Here is a 17,532-nt window from a genome sequence, read left to right as displayed (position 1 = left end):
GACTCCAGAAGAGGAGCACCAAGAGTCCAGAGAGACCACGTCAACAGAAATCTTGAAGATTTTGACTCCAGAAAAGGAGCACCACGACCCACAGCAAAATTAAATCGTGAAGATTTTTACTCCAGAAAAGAAGCACAAAGAGATCACAGATGATTCAAATGAACCTGAAATGACTTGAAAAGAGGAGCACCAAGAAATCAATGATAATTCAAGTGAACCTGAAATGACTCCAAAAGAGGAGCACCTAGAAATCAATGATGATTCAAGTGAACCAGAAATAACTCTAGAAGAGGAGTACCAAGTAAGCAAAGAAGAGGAATCGAATCCACCACAAATGACTGATGTCACCAACATCAATGCAACATCAGATCATTCTCACAATTCTCAAGAAGAAACGCTCAATGTAGCAGATATCACAAAGGACACTGACACCAATAACTGTGACAATGACTCAAATCATCCACGTGGCACACTCATTGAGCACAACAAGAACAACAAAAACCGCAAGAAGCACAGCAGAAACAAGAACAGCAACAGCAACAACAAAATCAACATACAGCGCAACAAGAACAACAAAAGCAACAAGATGCATCCCAGAAACAACAAGCACAACAAGAAAAAGAACAAGAATAAAAGTGAAAACAACGAAAACAGAATTAACAAGTGTGACAAAAAAAACACGAAGAATGACAACAACAAGAACGCCAATGAAAACAACCAAGACAGAAACGACAAAAACAACAACAAGAACGACAACGAAAAGAACAAAGACAGAAACGACAGAAACTACAACAATGACAAGACTACAAACATACCATGGCATGATAAAGAATCTCACAAATTCACATCTGCTCCAGAACAAACAAGCAAAACAGCTTTCATGAACGATGACATACAGAATCAATACCACAAACACAGGAAAAAGTTGAGGTCAGACAACGGTGCGACACAGAATCGCTATCCACAATCAAATGGAACAGGGGGAAAAGGTGTCCACATCATTAAATGACTCATCAGTAAGGCAGCCGAGTCACGTTCCGACATCAACCTAGCTCTGTTATCGTACCGAGCAACCCCATTGAGCTCAGGACTGTTGCCAGCGCAAATGCTCTTTGGCAGAGACAACCCTACCGGCAAAGCAATTCCGAGACCCCGGCAACGTACCGATTCTCAACGACATGCAGGCACTATGCTCCAAACAAAAACTATACTAAGATCAACATGTGATCTCACTCAAGCCACTGACAATAGGTGACACTATCAGAATCAGGGACCCAGAAGGCAGATGGTCTGAGTCAGCCACGGTGATCAGGCAGGAGGCACCGCGGTCCTACATTGTCAAATCGTCTGCGTGAGTACTTTTTCACCGTAACCACCGGGATCTATTAGAGATTCGACCTACAACACCAGTATTTCCCACACTGGACTTGACCGAGTCCATTTGGCCACAGGACGTTCCTCGCCACACAACGCCAGACATTTGATGACATTAAATGATCATCCCTACTACCATCGTTAAGACGCGTCAGCAGAAGCCGTAAGGCACTCGACCGGCTAGGTTTGTAACAACACTTTAACATACGCACAAGACAAATATGGACATTTCTCACGATGGACTCACAACATAGTTAATTGTTTCTGTATTACTTTGATCATTTTCACAGTGTGCAGCACATTCTCATCACTTGTTATGTACATATTTCTTGAGGCCAGTCTAGAAAACATGTCAAATAAAAGGGGGGGGGGGTGATGTAGTGATCTATACATCTGTACATACATCTGCACATACACCAGGGACTACAGACAGATGTAACAGCCACAGCATCACTAGAGGGCAGCATCAGAGACTGGTATAAAGGATCCAGCCCAAGGGGGGATCCACCTCTTTCAGAATTACAAGGCTAGTGAGCAGTAGCACAAAGAGACAGCTTAGCACAGGTAGTTTATCTTAGCTTCACTGGTCATACCTCTTGACTGTATAATATCTAGTTCAGCTCTGGAAAGAGAACAAACCCACTGAATAAAGTATTTGTGTTAACTGGAAGTCTACAATCTTTATTCAGACTTAGAGAATAATATAATACCTACATGACAGGATGACTTGCATGTCAAACAGTGAAATCGGCATGCAACAGACAGCTAAGCAATTCCACAACCAATGGATCACATCAAGCTCCATAGTCATGCTACATCCAATCGTGAATGATGCTGGACAATTAAAACAACTAACAAGAGGAGAAGGCTTCACTATTGCCTCACGTCAGTGCAAAACGCAAGTCTGAGGCATTTGCAACCATCTTCAGCCACAACCGCTGAGTGGATGATGCAACTTGACCTCCTCCTGACGTTCCCAGCATTACAGGTACCAGTCTTCAGCCAATTCGATTCATTCCACATGATATCAAGAAATGACTGAAGGGACTGGATACTGCAAAGACAATGGGCCCTGACATAATTCTGGCAATCATACTGAAGAATTGTGCTCCAGAACTTGCCACATTCCTCACCAAGCTGTTCCAGTACAGCTACCCGGCAATGTGGACAACCTTGATCATCAGTAAAGTGGTGGAAGATGTTGGCAACAGTGCTATTAAGTAGTTCTTACTCAGCAATAACCTCATCACTGATGTTCAGGTTCAGTTTAACTTCCACCAGGGCATTTACTATTTTGAAAAAATTATATAACTAATTAAACTAAATCAAATTCGGGGAGGCTGGTACGGGAATTGAACCGTGCTGCTGGCCTGCCTTGGTCTGCTTTCAAAGCCAGCGATTTAGCCCTGTGCTAAACCAGCCCCATATGTGATTAAGAGGTTCGATAAGGCACCTCAGTCACTGCGGCCCCCACCAGATATGGAAGGCCTCAAGAGTGCCGTGTTTCCGCTCACGGGACACCGATGTAGCCTTTGTAGAGGGACAGACAGTCAGGTTGGATGACCCCCACAACCCAACCCAGGATAGATGGATTGGTCAAGCGAAATTGCGCCTTAATTGAAAAAAAATAATTGGGCACTTAAAAAGCAAAGTGTTTGTATGTGGGCATTCAGAGAGGACAGGGATGTACTTATTAAATGAACTGCTGAAAATTGCTGTTTCATTCCAAACATGACGGATAACTTCTGAGGACAAGGAGAAACCAAGGACTGTATCTGACTAACAATCAATGATTTCAGAAGCGAAGTGGGGAGGAAACACACACTGGCAGAAAAAAGGATAAAATAAGCCTTTTATTATGCTTCAGCATTTGAATGATTTTCAGTGCACACTGCACTTTGAAGTTTGGCACATTGTAGTTATTCAATACAGACATTGCCTCCAGCTTTGTTCTCTCATAAGCATGTCAACAGTTCCTTATTTTTTGGTTCAAAGATTCTTTCAAGGCACTGTTTCACTGCTGGGTCGACCCACTGCAGGTATCTCGATAGAAATGCTAAATTAATTGCCCAACATGGTGATGCTGGTTGCCGTTTTTTCAAATGTGAAAGTAAGCACTACCCTAACACATTGTTGGCAGGAGGAAAGCTGAGGGATAGCCGCTGTGCTTTGATTTCCACCGTGTGAGGATGCAGGGGAGATGGAATAACACGTTGGATGGCGAATCCAGAGACTAGCGATGAAAAATGATTGCGACAAACTTTAAAAAAAAAATAATTCTTACCCTTCTTGATATTAGGCACTGTCAACTCTGGAGGAGTTTCGAAACCTTGACCGTGACATCGAAGGCTCTGCCAAGCGGTGGAAGAAGTTTGCAGAGTCCGAATGCCCAGAAAAAGAGAAGTTTCCACAAGAATGGAAGAGCAAAACAACATTACAGCAGCTGTGTATGATGAGGGCATTGCGTCCTGACCGAATGACCTACGCAGTACGGTAAGAACATTTATTAATTTTATATGTTAAATCCTAGCGAATGTTGAAAACTCTGTAATCTTTGTTCTTTATCTAATGACAGGGCATTTGCAATTATACTGCCGGTTATAAAATTCAGTAAAAAAAGATACTTTCTGGTTCATTTTGATTGAATGGATCCAGTTTCCTCTGGGAGGGGTGTATTTAAAACCAGGACCAGTTTAAAATGTTCGATTCTGCTTTCCTGCTGACCCAGCCAGATTGAGAGGTGGCTGGCTGCCAGGTGGATTGACCTGTGGCATCAGGCTACAGGCAGTGCTCAGAATTTTTACCAGGCCGGGAGTGTGGGTGCTGAGGATGGAGTTGCATACCTGGATAGAGTAATCCTGTGGATGGGAGGGGGTCTGAGCAGGGATCGAATCATGGGGATGGAAGCAGGTCAACATGATGTGCCGGAGGTGAGGCGTAAGAGGGTTCACTCCTCCGTTAGTTGGTCCACAAGCAGTGATGGAAATTCCCTTTTATTTTGCTTCTTTCCAGCAGTTGGTTTTATAGAATTTACAGTGCAGAAGGAGGCCATTCGGCCCATCGAGTCGGCACCGGCTCTTGGAAAGAGCACCCTACCCAAGGTCAACACCTCCACCCTATCCCCATAACCCAGTAACCCCACCCAACACTAAGGGCAATTTTGGACGCTAAGGGCAATTTATCATGTCCAATCCACCTAACCTGCACATCTTTGGACTGTGGGAGGAAACCGGAGCACCCGGAGGAAACCCACGCACACACGGGGAGGATGTGCAGACTCCGCACAGACAGTGACCCAAGCCGGAATCGAACCTGGGACCCTGGAGCTGTGAAGCATTTGTGCTATCCACAATGCTACCGTGCTGCCCCAAAGCTTCCCAAAGTTTTCCTGAAGCTTCTCTGGAAAATGGCTTAGTCATGCTGTAATATAATAATAATAATCTCTGTTAGTGTCACAAGTAGGCTTACATTAACACTGCAATGAAGTTACTGTGAAAATCTCCTAGTTCCAATAGTCCGGCGCCTGTTCGGGTACACTGAGGGAGAATTCACAAAGTCCAATTCACCTAACAGCACATCTTTCAGGACTTGTGGTTGGAAACCAGAGCACCCGGAAGAAATCCACACAGACACGGGGAGAATGTGCAGACTCCGTACAGACAGTGACCCAAGCCGGGAATTCAACCTGGAACTGTGGTGCTGTGAAGCAACAGTGCTAACCACTGTGCTACCGTGCCACCCATCTAACTCCAATAAAACCAGAACTGGACACATTGGATGCAGCTTTGGCGTCGGGTTGCCCTTTTTTTGAACCCTCGCCTGCCGACTCAAAACATTATTCTGGCTGACTTCACAAAATGTTCAAGGTAACTTAGTTTCAATAATTTAAAGGTGATTAGCTTCTTATAGAAGAGGACATCCAGAGAAAATGTCTCAAAGAAGGTTTAACAACAGTGATAATTCTGCAATCTGTAGGAAGGCACTGAATCCTCAAGTACACTACTGTAGGTATAGACATATTGGTCCACAAAGTCAGATACAGGAGGGGGCGTCTCTCCATGAAAAGCGACTCTGGAGCAGTAGAAGGAGGTGGCCAAAACAATCAATATCAGTCATAAAACCCACCCAACATAACTCTGTGTCAGGAAAGGTTTAACAAACTTAGTGGGAAGAGTGAGGTTAGGAAAGTTGGCTACATTTCTAAGAATATGCACGATAAGCACATCTTCCTCTCAGAATAATGTCCCTTTGTGGCGTGTTGAGAAGTATTCAATGCCTAGTCTGCAGAATAGCGTCCATAAACCACAGTTTTCACCTAGAGGTATTCTTTTGTTCACTTTCTAAAGATGTACAAATATATGCACTTCCCCAAGCCTCCCTGAACAGGCGCCGGAATGTGGCGACTAGGGGCTTTTCACAGTAACTTCATTTGAAGCCTACTTGTGGCAATAAGCGATTTTCATTTCATTTCATTTCAACAGCAGTGCTGTGCCCCCATTTTAACATTTGTTGTGACCTAAGAGTGAAAACGTGGAGGGTTTTATGACTGATGTTGTGTGTGGTAAGGGGTGAGCGTTTAAACAGTCGGGACACAGGCACAGGAGAAACAACTTTGAAAGCTCTGTTGGTGCCCCAGCTGAGCCCTAGAACTCATTGGGTTAGTCCACGCGGGACTATCAAATCTGAGTCAGCCCTCCATGGCTGTCGTTGCCCTGACGTTCAGGACCCTAATTGCTTATCCTGTGACCCCCACTGGGGGTCATGACCCACAGTTTGGGAACAATTGCCATACCAAAGAAATGGAATGCAATTGTTTGATGCACGCGTCAATCACCATGCCTATTCCTGGGCTAAAGGCTGGTATATTTACTGCATGTTTTGGTAACCAGAGGTAATTCTTACTTTCTGCATACATCCAAAGATGTGCGGGTTAGGTGGATTGGCCATGCTAAATTGCCCGTAGTGTAAGGTTAATGGGGGGATTGTTGGGTTACGGGTATACGGGTTACGTGGGTTTAAGTAGGGTGATCATTGCTCGGCACAACATCGAGGGCCGAAGGGCCTGTTCTGTGCTGTACTGTTCTATGTTCTATGTTCTATGTTCTACCGACCTGAGAGAGAAAAGAGGCAAAAGGTGGATTCCAAACTATTTCCTCAAAAACTGTCTCTCCAAAACTAATGAAATAAACCAGGGGGCAAGATTTTCTGGCCTCCCGCGACGGCTTTCTCGGCAGTGGGAGGCGACCTGCTGTTGGCTAACAGCAGGATCTTCTTGTCCTACTGCTGTCAATGTGATTTTCCATCAAATCCACACCATGTTGCCGAGTAACCCACAGTGGGCTGTGTGGTCAACAGGAGCAGGAGATCCCGCCGGTGTGAAAAGCTGGAAGGTCTCTCCCATGGAGAGTATCTGATATGGGGAATTTGAAGGGTAGACACCAGTTGTAGTTGCATTCTGCTTTTCATCCTCCTGTATTCCAGTGCCTGTTAGCAACACCTAGCAAGTACACATCTGGCATGTCTGTACACATTGCAGTTAATGCAGTGATCAGAGGAGGTAAAATGAAGGTGTGTTATATCATGACTATTATATCAATCCCAAGCCAGTGCGAAGTATGAAACTAGACGCTGAAACCTTGCTTGATAATAGGTTTATTCATAGAATGCAGCATTGCATGCCTATTTCTTACCTAAAAACCCAGTGTCCTAGCAGTTTCTCTTAGTATGTGCTCTAAATACTTAATTAAACAATGGCCCTCATCTGTGTATCTTAACATCATAATTAAAATGCCATTAATAGTGACTGGCCAGCAATGGGTTGCCCTGTGCATCTTTTTCAAACCATTACTGCTCAATTTCTTGGTCCGATTGCTATGCGCAAGGAGTGGCCTTTCAGAAATTATAATGTCAAATTGTGTTGCATACAGCTCACTCTCACCATCCTTGAGACGGGAGCCAGATGGAAGAACAGTACACCATTACGTTCATCCAGGCAGCTGAAATGTTTATTCAGCATAGTTCCCCTTCACATATTTGGATCAATAGATTTAATTGATGAATGGTTACCAGATGTTAATCTGCATTTGACTTCTGGCAAATGACACAAGCAGTACACATTGTGATGCAGTTAAAACAAAAACCTGTCTTCCTTCTTTCAGAGATTATGTTGAAGAAAAATTGGGCAGCATGTATGTGGTGGGGAGGTCATTGGACTTTTCGGCATCCTTTGACGAATCGGGGCCTGCTACACCAATGTTTTTTATCCTTTCACCTGGTGTCGATCCACTCAAAGATGTAGAAAGACACGGTAATATTTTGCATGTTTTTGCTGCTAATTCCTAAAGAGGCAACATTCTGAAACAAATGTTCATTATTGGCAAAGAGGATCTTTGAAGCAATATTAGTAACATTGGGCAATCAGATTTACCATCTATGTTCAGGGATCAAGTGTATAAACTGAAGATAAAGCACCATCTTTCTAGCTTCTAATCAGTAAGTGACACATTGGAAGCGCCTGAAAATATTACAAGCTATATTTTATCGAATTTATGTTGCATGGAGGAGGCCCAGGTATTTTGTCAAATCACATCTTGGTTATAACTTCGAAGGGGCCAATCCACAAATCAGATCTAAGTTTGACTTTGGCCTTGGTAAAGATCATTATTCACTTATGTTATGTCATTTACTGTCAAAACAAACCATGTAGGTCTGCACAGTGGTAGCTGCCTCTCTGAGTCATATGTTTGACATTTTCCAAGTGAACGGGTAAATTGTTGTTGATACTGTAGTGGACTGATTGCTGTGTTCTAAGTTCACTTCAATTTTTTTACATAGTATTGCTGTTGGAGGCATATGCCAGCTATGTTTTAATTGCAGAATTGTCATGCTGTACTATGCTTTCATAAAAAGGTACAAGAAAAGCATGGCTTAGAGTGCAGAACCCAACATTAAAGTTGCAGATTGCCTGACATTCATGAGGGTTGTGTTATTTTTGGTAGAAGTGCAGCAAGCACTGACTTAAGGGTATGTCCTTATTAAAGTGAGGAAGTAATGGATTCCAAAGATCAATTTAGTTCTATAAAACTGAGTTCAGCAACGGCATGTGATTTGGTTAATGCTAGTGTGAAGATTAAATTGCCTGTCAAGGTAGAGCATTCAGTATAAACAAAAGTTGATTGCACCTCCAAATTTCATAAAATATATTGGTTCTTTATTTTGTGTAGATGGTTTCATATTAAAATGTAAGAGAAACCAATATATTGTATTTAATATTGTTTTCGCCATAAATGCTGACTCGGCATTTTTGGACAAGAGAAATTGATCATACCAGCAATGGATGGAGTGTATTGTCCTCTCTGTACTCACAGCTGTTCTTCAACCACAGGTAAAAAGCTGGGTTTCACATTTGATAATAAAAACTTCCACAATGTATCACTCGGACAAGGCCAGGAGGTAGTAGCTGAACAAGCTCTCGACCTGGCTGCCAAAGAAGGCCACTGGGTTATTCTACAGGTATGTAAAACTCGTTTGCCACTATTTGGATTCATTACTAGGTGGGGTTACAGAGATAGGATGGAGGTGTGGAGATACAGACTTAGATATGGTGCTCGATCCAAGGGCCCATGCAGACTCGATGGGCTGAACTGTAAATTCTATCATTCTATGATTCTATGAACTGATTGATCATCACAGGTTGTGCCCTATGCTCTGAGATATGGGGGAGAAAAAAAAACAGACATTGCAATTACTGAGGGTACCATCCTCGATATTTTTGTGTTCCAGAGAGGAAGCGAAGTGTCACCTCTAAATAGGGACAGCATCCTTTTCATTTGAACTGTTGTGCATGTTACTCAGACCTGATATCCTGTGAATCCGCATTGGTGTCAGGACGGGAAGTCCTCTCCTCCTCTTTCATTGTTGCTAAGGTTCCCAGCCTAACTCATGACATTGATATATTTAAAGCTGTCCTCCAGAGCTAACACAAACAGATCTGTGCAATTTGGGAAAAGTGCAGAGCACAGTTTTGGGATTCGGAAAGTTTAATGTGCCGGGGAAATTTACTGACGTTATGGTAGAGATTTCATCCTAACTCTCTTGGGTAGGAAACCCATGGGACTGGGTGGAATGCTGGTTTTACAACCCACCCATTATTACTCTTCACTGACTTATTGTAAAGTACAGCAAAACTAGAGCATTGCACCAAATCATTATCTTGACGTGCAGTTTGGGGGGGGGGTGGGGGGGGGGGGGGGGGGGGGGCGAGGGGGGCGGGGATGTTAGAATAAAATCTGAATTTTAATTTGATTCCAAATGGGAATTCCACACTCAGATGGCCTAGAACTCTGTATACCACCAAGCACCAAACTGAACAGTTTAGACCTTTCTTTTTAGTTGCACCACAATATTCAAACCAGCTCCCCATGTTAAACAAATCCTTTTTTATAAGTTTTGCTGAGTTGATTTGTAGCCAATAAAATTAGCCACGTTGTAACTCAGTATACATTACGGTAACTCATCACATTGAGGCTTACATGCAACAAGACCATACAGAAAATGTGTGGCTGCTGAAAGTCATTGGGCGGGATCATTCGGTCCCACCAAACCTAATGGACTTTTGGTTGGGCAGCCCAATCCCTGTGCCAAGATGTGACCAGAAAATTCTGGTCTGTATTCCAGGATAGAGGTAAATGCTGCATTCTTTTATTCCATTCTATGACAGGAAATTACACAAAATGCTTTGTGAGGTATGTAGTTGTTTTATACGAATAAAAGCAAATTGCACAAGTCGCCCCTGATTGCTTAGAATTTTTCAATCAGTCCATGCAAAAGAATTTACAAATGCAGTCACAGCCTAATTTTTCTTGATTGTGACATGCGTAATTTTGTTTGTTGTTACACTCCTGATGCTCCTTGTACTCATGTGGAGAAAGAAAGGGTGCATTTTAACAGACATTCATGATATTGTAGCAAAAGGACTCCTCCTTCTTCAGGTACCTTAGAGTAAGAGGACATTGGCAACCACAAATTTCCATTGGATTAGCCCATGGTGATGCTTGGCAAGGTACTGCAGAGGTTTGCCATTGCCTTCTGTGGCGTGGCTGACCAGAAAACTCTCTCTGTCTTTGCCACCTGCCATCAGGCATAGTGGAAGGATTTACGGACTGATAGCCAACCTGTTTGGTCACATTCTTAACACACCTTCCACGGCCATCAAACCTTGAAGTATAACCCAGCGGTCAAAACGCTACTCAATGCACCACAACATCTCCCTATGAAAATACGAGGTGGCATAGTTCTTAACATCAGCAATGATTACTGTTTTCCTTTCTATCTGTTATCTACCATGATGAACTTGACTATTTCACTGAGCTTGTTATGAACCATTGTGATATCGCTTCTATCAGATTGCTTTTTATTCAGGAGGGGCAAGACAGAATTGGCCTTTGTTCTTTTTTTTGTCATCTCATCCTAGTCATAAACTCTATCCTGTAATTTTGTTTCCCATGCTGATCAGTAAAATTGGCCTGTCCTTGTACATTTTCTTTTCACTCTGCTGCTGAATATCTTGCTTGCTATCTTACACGACTCAAGTCCTTCATTTCCCATTTGCTTAAGCATTTAATTATAATGAATCCACCTGTTTTATGACTAGACCTATTACAGCTGCACAGTGTGACCTGCAGCACTCCCAGATGGAAGATAACCAAATCTACTTCATGCAGCATAAACTCTCTAAAGGTCCCCACTGCCGACAGTTGGAAGTCAAACTTAAATCCTCAGTCTCAAGAGACAAAAGATGTCATTATTTCCGATTAACTATTTTTAGAATGTTTTAATAATCCATTTTCAGTTGCCATGCAAGGAATATGTTTGCAAAAAGCAAATGTGGAAGTTATATAAATGTCGACAATGAGGTACGTCCGCGCGATAGTTTGCAGCAAGTACCTAAAGCTGAGGGTCTCCACCGTACGTTCATTTTCTGAAATAGTACTTCAATTATTTTACAATCAATGTGATTTATTCCATGAACGGCTTTAACTTTCGTACATTATTGCTTCGTTAGACTCGGCTCCTGTCATAAATTAAACAACAACAAGCTTCCAGTTGGATGATAGATGTTAATCAAGTATTTCCTGCAGAATCAGTCTAATGTTTCAACTCATTCAACATTGCCTTAGCTTTTCCATTTAAATTATACTATCTTGGCAAAATGGGGAGTTTGCAGCCATCTCCAGTACTCATTACAGTTTTCTCCAGTAATAGTTTGTTATTTTATAAGACAGTAAAGGTCACTGAGGTAATGCTTTCTTTGCTCGGAGCCTCGCTTCAAAGGCAGATATTCCGGTTAAATTGCTGTTTGAAGAAATAATAGATGCTTCCCTTGGCTTCGACTTGGCTGTTATTCTTTCAGCATTGTATAAAATGGGTACTTAGTTTAGAAAATGTCCAATAATTTGTGTTGTGATTTCCTGTTCATCCAGCCATTTGATTCAGTTCAGTAAAGTGTCTTTTTTTCGAGAAAGAATGAATCCGACAGTTGTAAAAGGAATAATAATACTATTCTATGAATAGATAAGCAGCTTGGAGATTGTTCCATTAAATTGGCGCAGAACTAGCCATCCACTGGCTGTGACAGTGAATGGTGTTACTAGAGGTCTAGTAATGTGGTGTGGCAGCGTATTATCATGGCCTATTGACTACATTGCATCACACTCCACCTCCATGAAAGTCAGGACTGACAGATTAAAACATGAACTCTTTCACAATGCAAACAACAACAATTTGCACCTTTAACACATATGAAATCCAAGGAACTTCAGAGGTACCTAAGAAAAGCTTGCTACTAGGCTCAAACAAGGAGGGAGGGATCAGAACACAATCAAATCCTTGGTCAAAGAGGTCTGGCTTTCAGGGGAATTTGAAGGAAGAAAGGGGGATATAGAGATGGAGGAGTTTACAGAACTAATTTTGTAGGCTGGGGCCAAGGCAGCTAAAGGCACAGTGGTCAATGGTGAGTACAGAGGGGATTCCATTAAATGCTGAAGCAGAGGATTAGGCAAATTAAAGTGAAGATTACAGAGAGAGGGCAATTAAAGATATTAGACTTAATAGAATTTTTAATTTGCAACAATGTGTGCCTGGGAATAACCTGAATCAATGGGGACAATGGTAGATGGGTGAATGGTGCATGGTACAGGATAGAACATGGGTGATGAGCTGGCGTTCATGGGTGAAGGAAGTGAAGCTAGTCAGGAGAGTATTGGGATAATTGGGTCTGGAGATATAAGCAGTATGGACAAGGGCTTAAACAGCAGGTGACCTGACATTGGCAATTGTTAGGATACCAGACCAGACCCCAATTTTTGTACGGACACCGGAAAATGTTTCCATTTGTAAAATTGTGAGGAAAGGATATTTCACTCCAAGAATGATGACTCTGACCAATAAGTATCTTTTAAAACAAATTTTTGTTTATATACTGAATTAACCACGTTAACATCAAGAAAATATCTTTTCAATTATCAGTTAAGCAGTTCTTAAACAAAAGCAAAACCTTACTCTTACTATCAACACCTGTCTCTAATTCCAATTAAGCAGCCCAATACAGTTCAAATGTGACTTTTAAATAAAGTTAACAAAACAGGTTATTTGCTTATCTTTTGTTCTATTTGGTTTATTCCTCCTTATTCTGTTTAATCTCCAGTGACAGGTTGGGCATATTTTGCTGTGAAAACTCTGAGTAAATTATTTGGGATATGATTTCAAAAAGTACTTTCTGTGAAAAAATCTCTCATTTTGGTCACACTCCAGTTCCTCGTGTCAGCAATAGGTCTTGGTTGTCTTTCTAAAAAATAACTATCTATCGGTTTCTGTCTATTTGTTCTTAAAAACTGCTCAAAATTGGGGAATCATGGAGCAACTGTTTTTTTTCTGAGTTTTCTTTATTACTTTTCAGCTCACTGCCTCATGCACCATTTTGTATTGCAGCGGTGAGTTTCTTAAGCATCGATCCACTGGTGTCTACATCAATTAAATCAATCCATTTAGTCGACACTGTAGCTGCCAGCTCCTGTTTGCTGCTGACATTAAAATTTAAGTCAACTGCTATGACCCTTCCCAGACTCTTATGATAGATATATTAATTGTAACATGATACTTTAACTCTGTAATCTGCTCAAAACCCATACTTACAGCAAAATACAATTGATGCATCGGAAGTTAAGAGCTTTGAAGTTCAATTTATCTTGCTAGCCAATCAGCAAATAAGTAAGTTTGGATTTTTCTGTGGGCTCGGGAAACCCCGCCTGTGCACTATAGTGCCTGCTGAAATGCAACCCCAATCCATGTATGACTGCACAGTTGTTTTGTCATTTCACACAGGGGTCAGACTTATAGTGTATTTTTCAAATGGTGATGCAGTGTGGGAGAAGCATGGGTGTGTAAGTCAGCAGTTAGAAGGCCTGCCTTGGTTCTCCAACACAGCAGCCCTGTTCGCAACATCATTTAAATGCATGACAGCACTTGCACTTGCACTTGATCAATGTAAGGTTCCATTTATACAGTGAATGGTAGAACCCTCAAGAGTATTAAAAGTCAGAGAGATCTAGGTGTGCAGGTCCACAGGTTACTGAAAGGAGCAACACAGGTGGAAAAGGTAGTCAAGAATGCATACGGCATGCTTGCCTTCATTGGCCGGGGCATTGAGTATAAGAATTGGCAAGTCATGTTGCAGATGTATAGAACCTTAGTTAGGCCACACTTGGAGTATCGTGTTCAATTCTGGTCGCCACATTACCAGAAGGATGCGGCGGCTTTAGAGAGGGTGCAGAAGAGACTTACCAGAATGTTGCCTGGTATGAAGGACATTAGCTATGAGGAGCAGTTGAATAAACTTGGTTTGTTCCCACTGGAACGATGGAGGTTGAGGGGCGACCTGCTAGAGGTCGCCAAAATTTAAGGGGATTAGACAGAGTGGATAGTCAGAGGCTTTTCCCCAGGGTAGAGGGGTCAAATTACTCGGGGGCATAGGTTTAAGGTGCAAGAGGCAAGGTTTAAAGGAGATGTACGAGGCAAGTTTTTTAAACAGAGGGCCTGTTCCTGTGCTGTTCTTTTCTTTGTTCTTTGTTACCTTTTCAGGACAGATTCCAAAGATGAATTACTACACCAAAAATACAAATCTAAATACAATGTAGCATCTATTGTTGACATTTGAAGGTGTCCAAATATTTTGCACTCCACAGCAAGTGGTCACAATCTCTCCGAGGAAGTGTGTTTTTTTAAGGCTTCCAAAATTCGAAAATAGAGTGCAGGAGGAAATACAATTTTCTTGCAGTCTTCTTGGCTCCACACAGTCTCCTCCATCATTATTAACAAGATGCAAAACTTATTAGAAGCAGAGTCTGATGTCGGCTTTAGTTGTTGGGTTTCGTAATTAGCAGGCCCAGATCAGGAACCACGGGCGGGTTTCTCCGACCCCCCACCGGGCCAAAGAATTGCCATGAGGCGGTGTGAATCCCACCCCACCGCCCCGACGCTGGCTGCCGGATTCTCCGGCGCCGGTTTTTCCGGCACCGGTTTTTTGGTGAGGACGGGAATCACGTCGCGCCGGTCGAGGGCCGTTGGCAGCGCCGCCACCAGCCCCCCCCCCACCCCCGATTCTCTGTCCCGCGATGGGCTGAGTGGCTGCCCTTTTTCAGCCAGTCCCACCAGCGTATGTTACACCAGGTCTGTACTGGCGGGACCTGGCTCTGCCGGTGGCCTGCAGAGTCCTCGTTGGGGGGGGGGGGGGGGGGGGGGGGGCACGGTGGCCTGGCCCGTGATTGGGGTCCACCGATCCATGGACGGACCTGTGCCGTGGGGGGCACCCTTTCCTTACGCGCCGGCTGGTGTAACGGTCCACCATGGCTGGCGCCGGAGAAGAACACCCCTGTGCTTGTGCTGGGATGACGGCAATAGATGCTGGTGCTCCCGCACATGCGCCAACTCGCGCCGGCCAGCGGAGGCCCTTCGGCGCCGATTGGCGCAGCGCCAAGCCCTTCGGCGACGGTTGGCCCCTGAAGGTGCGGAGGATTCTGCACCTTCCGGGCAGCCCGACGCTGGAGTGGTTCACGCCACTCCTCGCCGCCGGTACGCCCGCCCCGCCGGTTAGGGGAGAATCCCACCCCACATTTCAAGTGATCTCATTATTTCTACTGATGAAGTCTCTAGCGCCACTGAGGTTTGTACTGAGGTACTGGAACAGAAAACCCCAGGTGGCCTTGACACTGAACTGGCCAGACACAGCCCATTTCCTCACATGGATACCATCATTGCTCAAGTAAGCAAATAATTAAAGCATCAGACCGGATACACCTCTGAGGTATATCCTTGAGAACTTTTTTGATGTCCTCTGCATGATCCAGACAGTATCTCAATTGTCACCAGATCACAGGCCTTAATCCCAGTTCAGATGCAACACTGATCAATATTAGGGCTGAATTGATTGAATAGCCATGAGCCACATCAAGTTTTGTACAAATGTGAATGGATTCAATCATCTTCTCTGAAAAGGAAAATAAGGTGAGTGGGAGAAAGAGGAGGAGGGAACAGGAAATCTGAGAATGGTGTTGTGTAGACTATGTGAAGGGAGCAAAGTAGCTGCCTGCTTGAAACAGTGATGAGTGAAAAGCAGCTGAGACACTTCCATGTTAGATAAGAGACAATTCATGAGATTACGACGTCCTGCTCTCCATCCTCATATGTGTAAACGTTCAGGCTGATAATTTCTGGCTGTCTCCCTCTGGTTTCCTGTTCTCTCTCATTTTATGGGATGGGGGAAGTGGTGGTGTTATTTTCAGTCATTAGAAACATAGAAAGTAGGAGGAGGCTATCATGGCTGATCCGCTATTTCAATGCCATATTTCCGCTTTCCCCCCACATTCCTTGCTGCAATTAAAACCTGACAAAAATATATCTCTTCCTTGAATACATTCAGTGACTTGGCCTCCACAGCCTTGTGTGGAACAGAATTCCACATGTTTGCTACCCTTTGAGTGAAGAAATTTTACATCTCAGTCCTAAATGGTCTACCCTGTATCCTGGGACTGTGTCTCCTGGTTCTAGATGCCCCAACCAGGAAAATCGTCCTCCCTTCATCTAGTCTGTCAAGCCCTGTTAGTATTTTGTTAGTTTCAATCAGATCGCCTCTAATCCTTCTAAACTCTGGTGAATACAGAGCCAGTGGAAACAATCTCTCCTCAATGGACAGTCCTGTCAACCTTGGTATCAACCTAGTGGACCTTCGTTGCACTCCCTCAATGGCAAGTATATCCTTTCTTAGGTAGGGAGACGGAAACTGCACACAATATTCCAGGTGTGGCCTCACTAATGCCCTGTATAACTGCAATAAGAAATCCCTACATCTGAACGCAAATCCTCTTGCAATGAAGGCCAACATACCGTTTGCCTTCCTAATTGCTTGCTCCACCTGTCTCTCGACTTTCATTGACTGGTGTACAAGGACACCCAGATCCCTTTGTACATCCACACTTCCCAATATATCACCATTTGAAGAACACTCTTCCTTTATATTTTTCACACCAAAGTGGATAATTTCACATTTAGCCACATTGTACCATACCTGCCAAGTGTTTTCCTACTTACTCAACTTGTCTCAATCACCTTGAAGCCTCCTTGCATCCTCCTCAAAACTTACACATCCACCCAGTTTTGGCTTCTCCTGCCTACCCTGGTCCGTCAGTGCAATGCTCTCAGATCCAATGGTCAGGTAACCCATAAAGAGATTTTAAAAAGAAGAGAAAGAATGGAGAAATAGGTCAGAGAGAAGAATGTGTTCATGAAATTTGGCCATCCCACATGTAATGGATGAAGTTTGGAGCATTGAAATAGGTTTATTTTTAGCAGAAGGCTAAATGGATTGTGACTGAAAACCTCATGCAGAGAGTGTACTCGGTGCTATGTGGTTGAAGATGAGACGTTGAAAATCTGTTCGTTCTTGATAAAAAGTGATCCACACAAACCAGGGATCTGTGATGGTAGAAGTTGCTTAAAGGTCATTATTATTATTACAAGATATAATTCAAAATGCCTCTTCTTAGTCCTGCCACGCGCCTGCATTGTTCAAATGAGCAGTTAAATACCGCAATAGCCCAGCAATTT

At 43.2% G+C, this 17,532-nt stretch overlaps 1 protein-coding gene across 1 annotated transcript in view; it reads left to right on the top strand.

Annotated features, from left to right (window-relative positions):
- Positions 1 to 17,532, top strand: part of LOC119953293 (dynein heavy chain 9, axonemal-like) — a 686,444-nt gene that overhangs the window by 570,696 nt on the left and 98,216 nt on the right. Inside the window, exons 60-62 of the mRNA XM_038777408.1 lie at positions 3,674 to 3,867; positions 7,533 to 7,681; positions 8,759 to 8,886. Of these exons, the coding sequence (XP_038633336.1) occupies positions 3,674 to 3,867; positions 7,533 to 7,681; positions 8,759 to 8,886 (471 nt within the window). The remainder of the gene's footprint in view (positions 1 to 3,673; positions 3,868 to 7,532; positions 7,682 to 8,758; positions 8,887 to 17,532) is intronic.

Source organism: Scyliorhinus canicula, chromosome 18 (assembly GCF_902713615.1).
Source record: "Scyliorhinus canicula chromosome 18, sScyCan1.1, whole genome shotgun sequence".
In the NCBI taxonomy this organism is placed as follows: domain Eukaryota; kingdom Metazoa; phylum Chordata; class Chondrichthyes; order Carcharhiniformes; family Scyliorhinidae; genus Scyliorhinus; species Scyliorhinus canicula.
The sequence above is the reverse complement of the archived record's forward strand: the minus strand, read 5'-3'. Positions and strand labels throughout refer to the sequence as shown.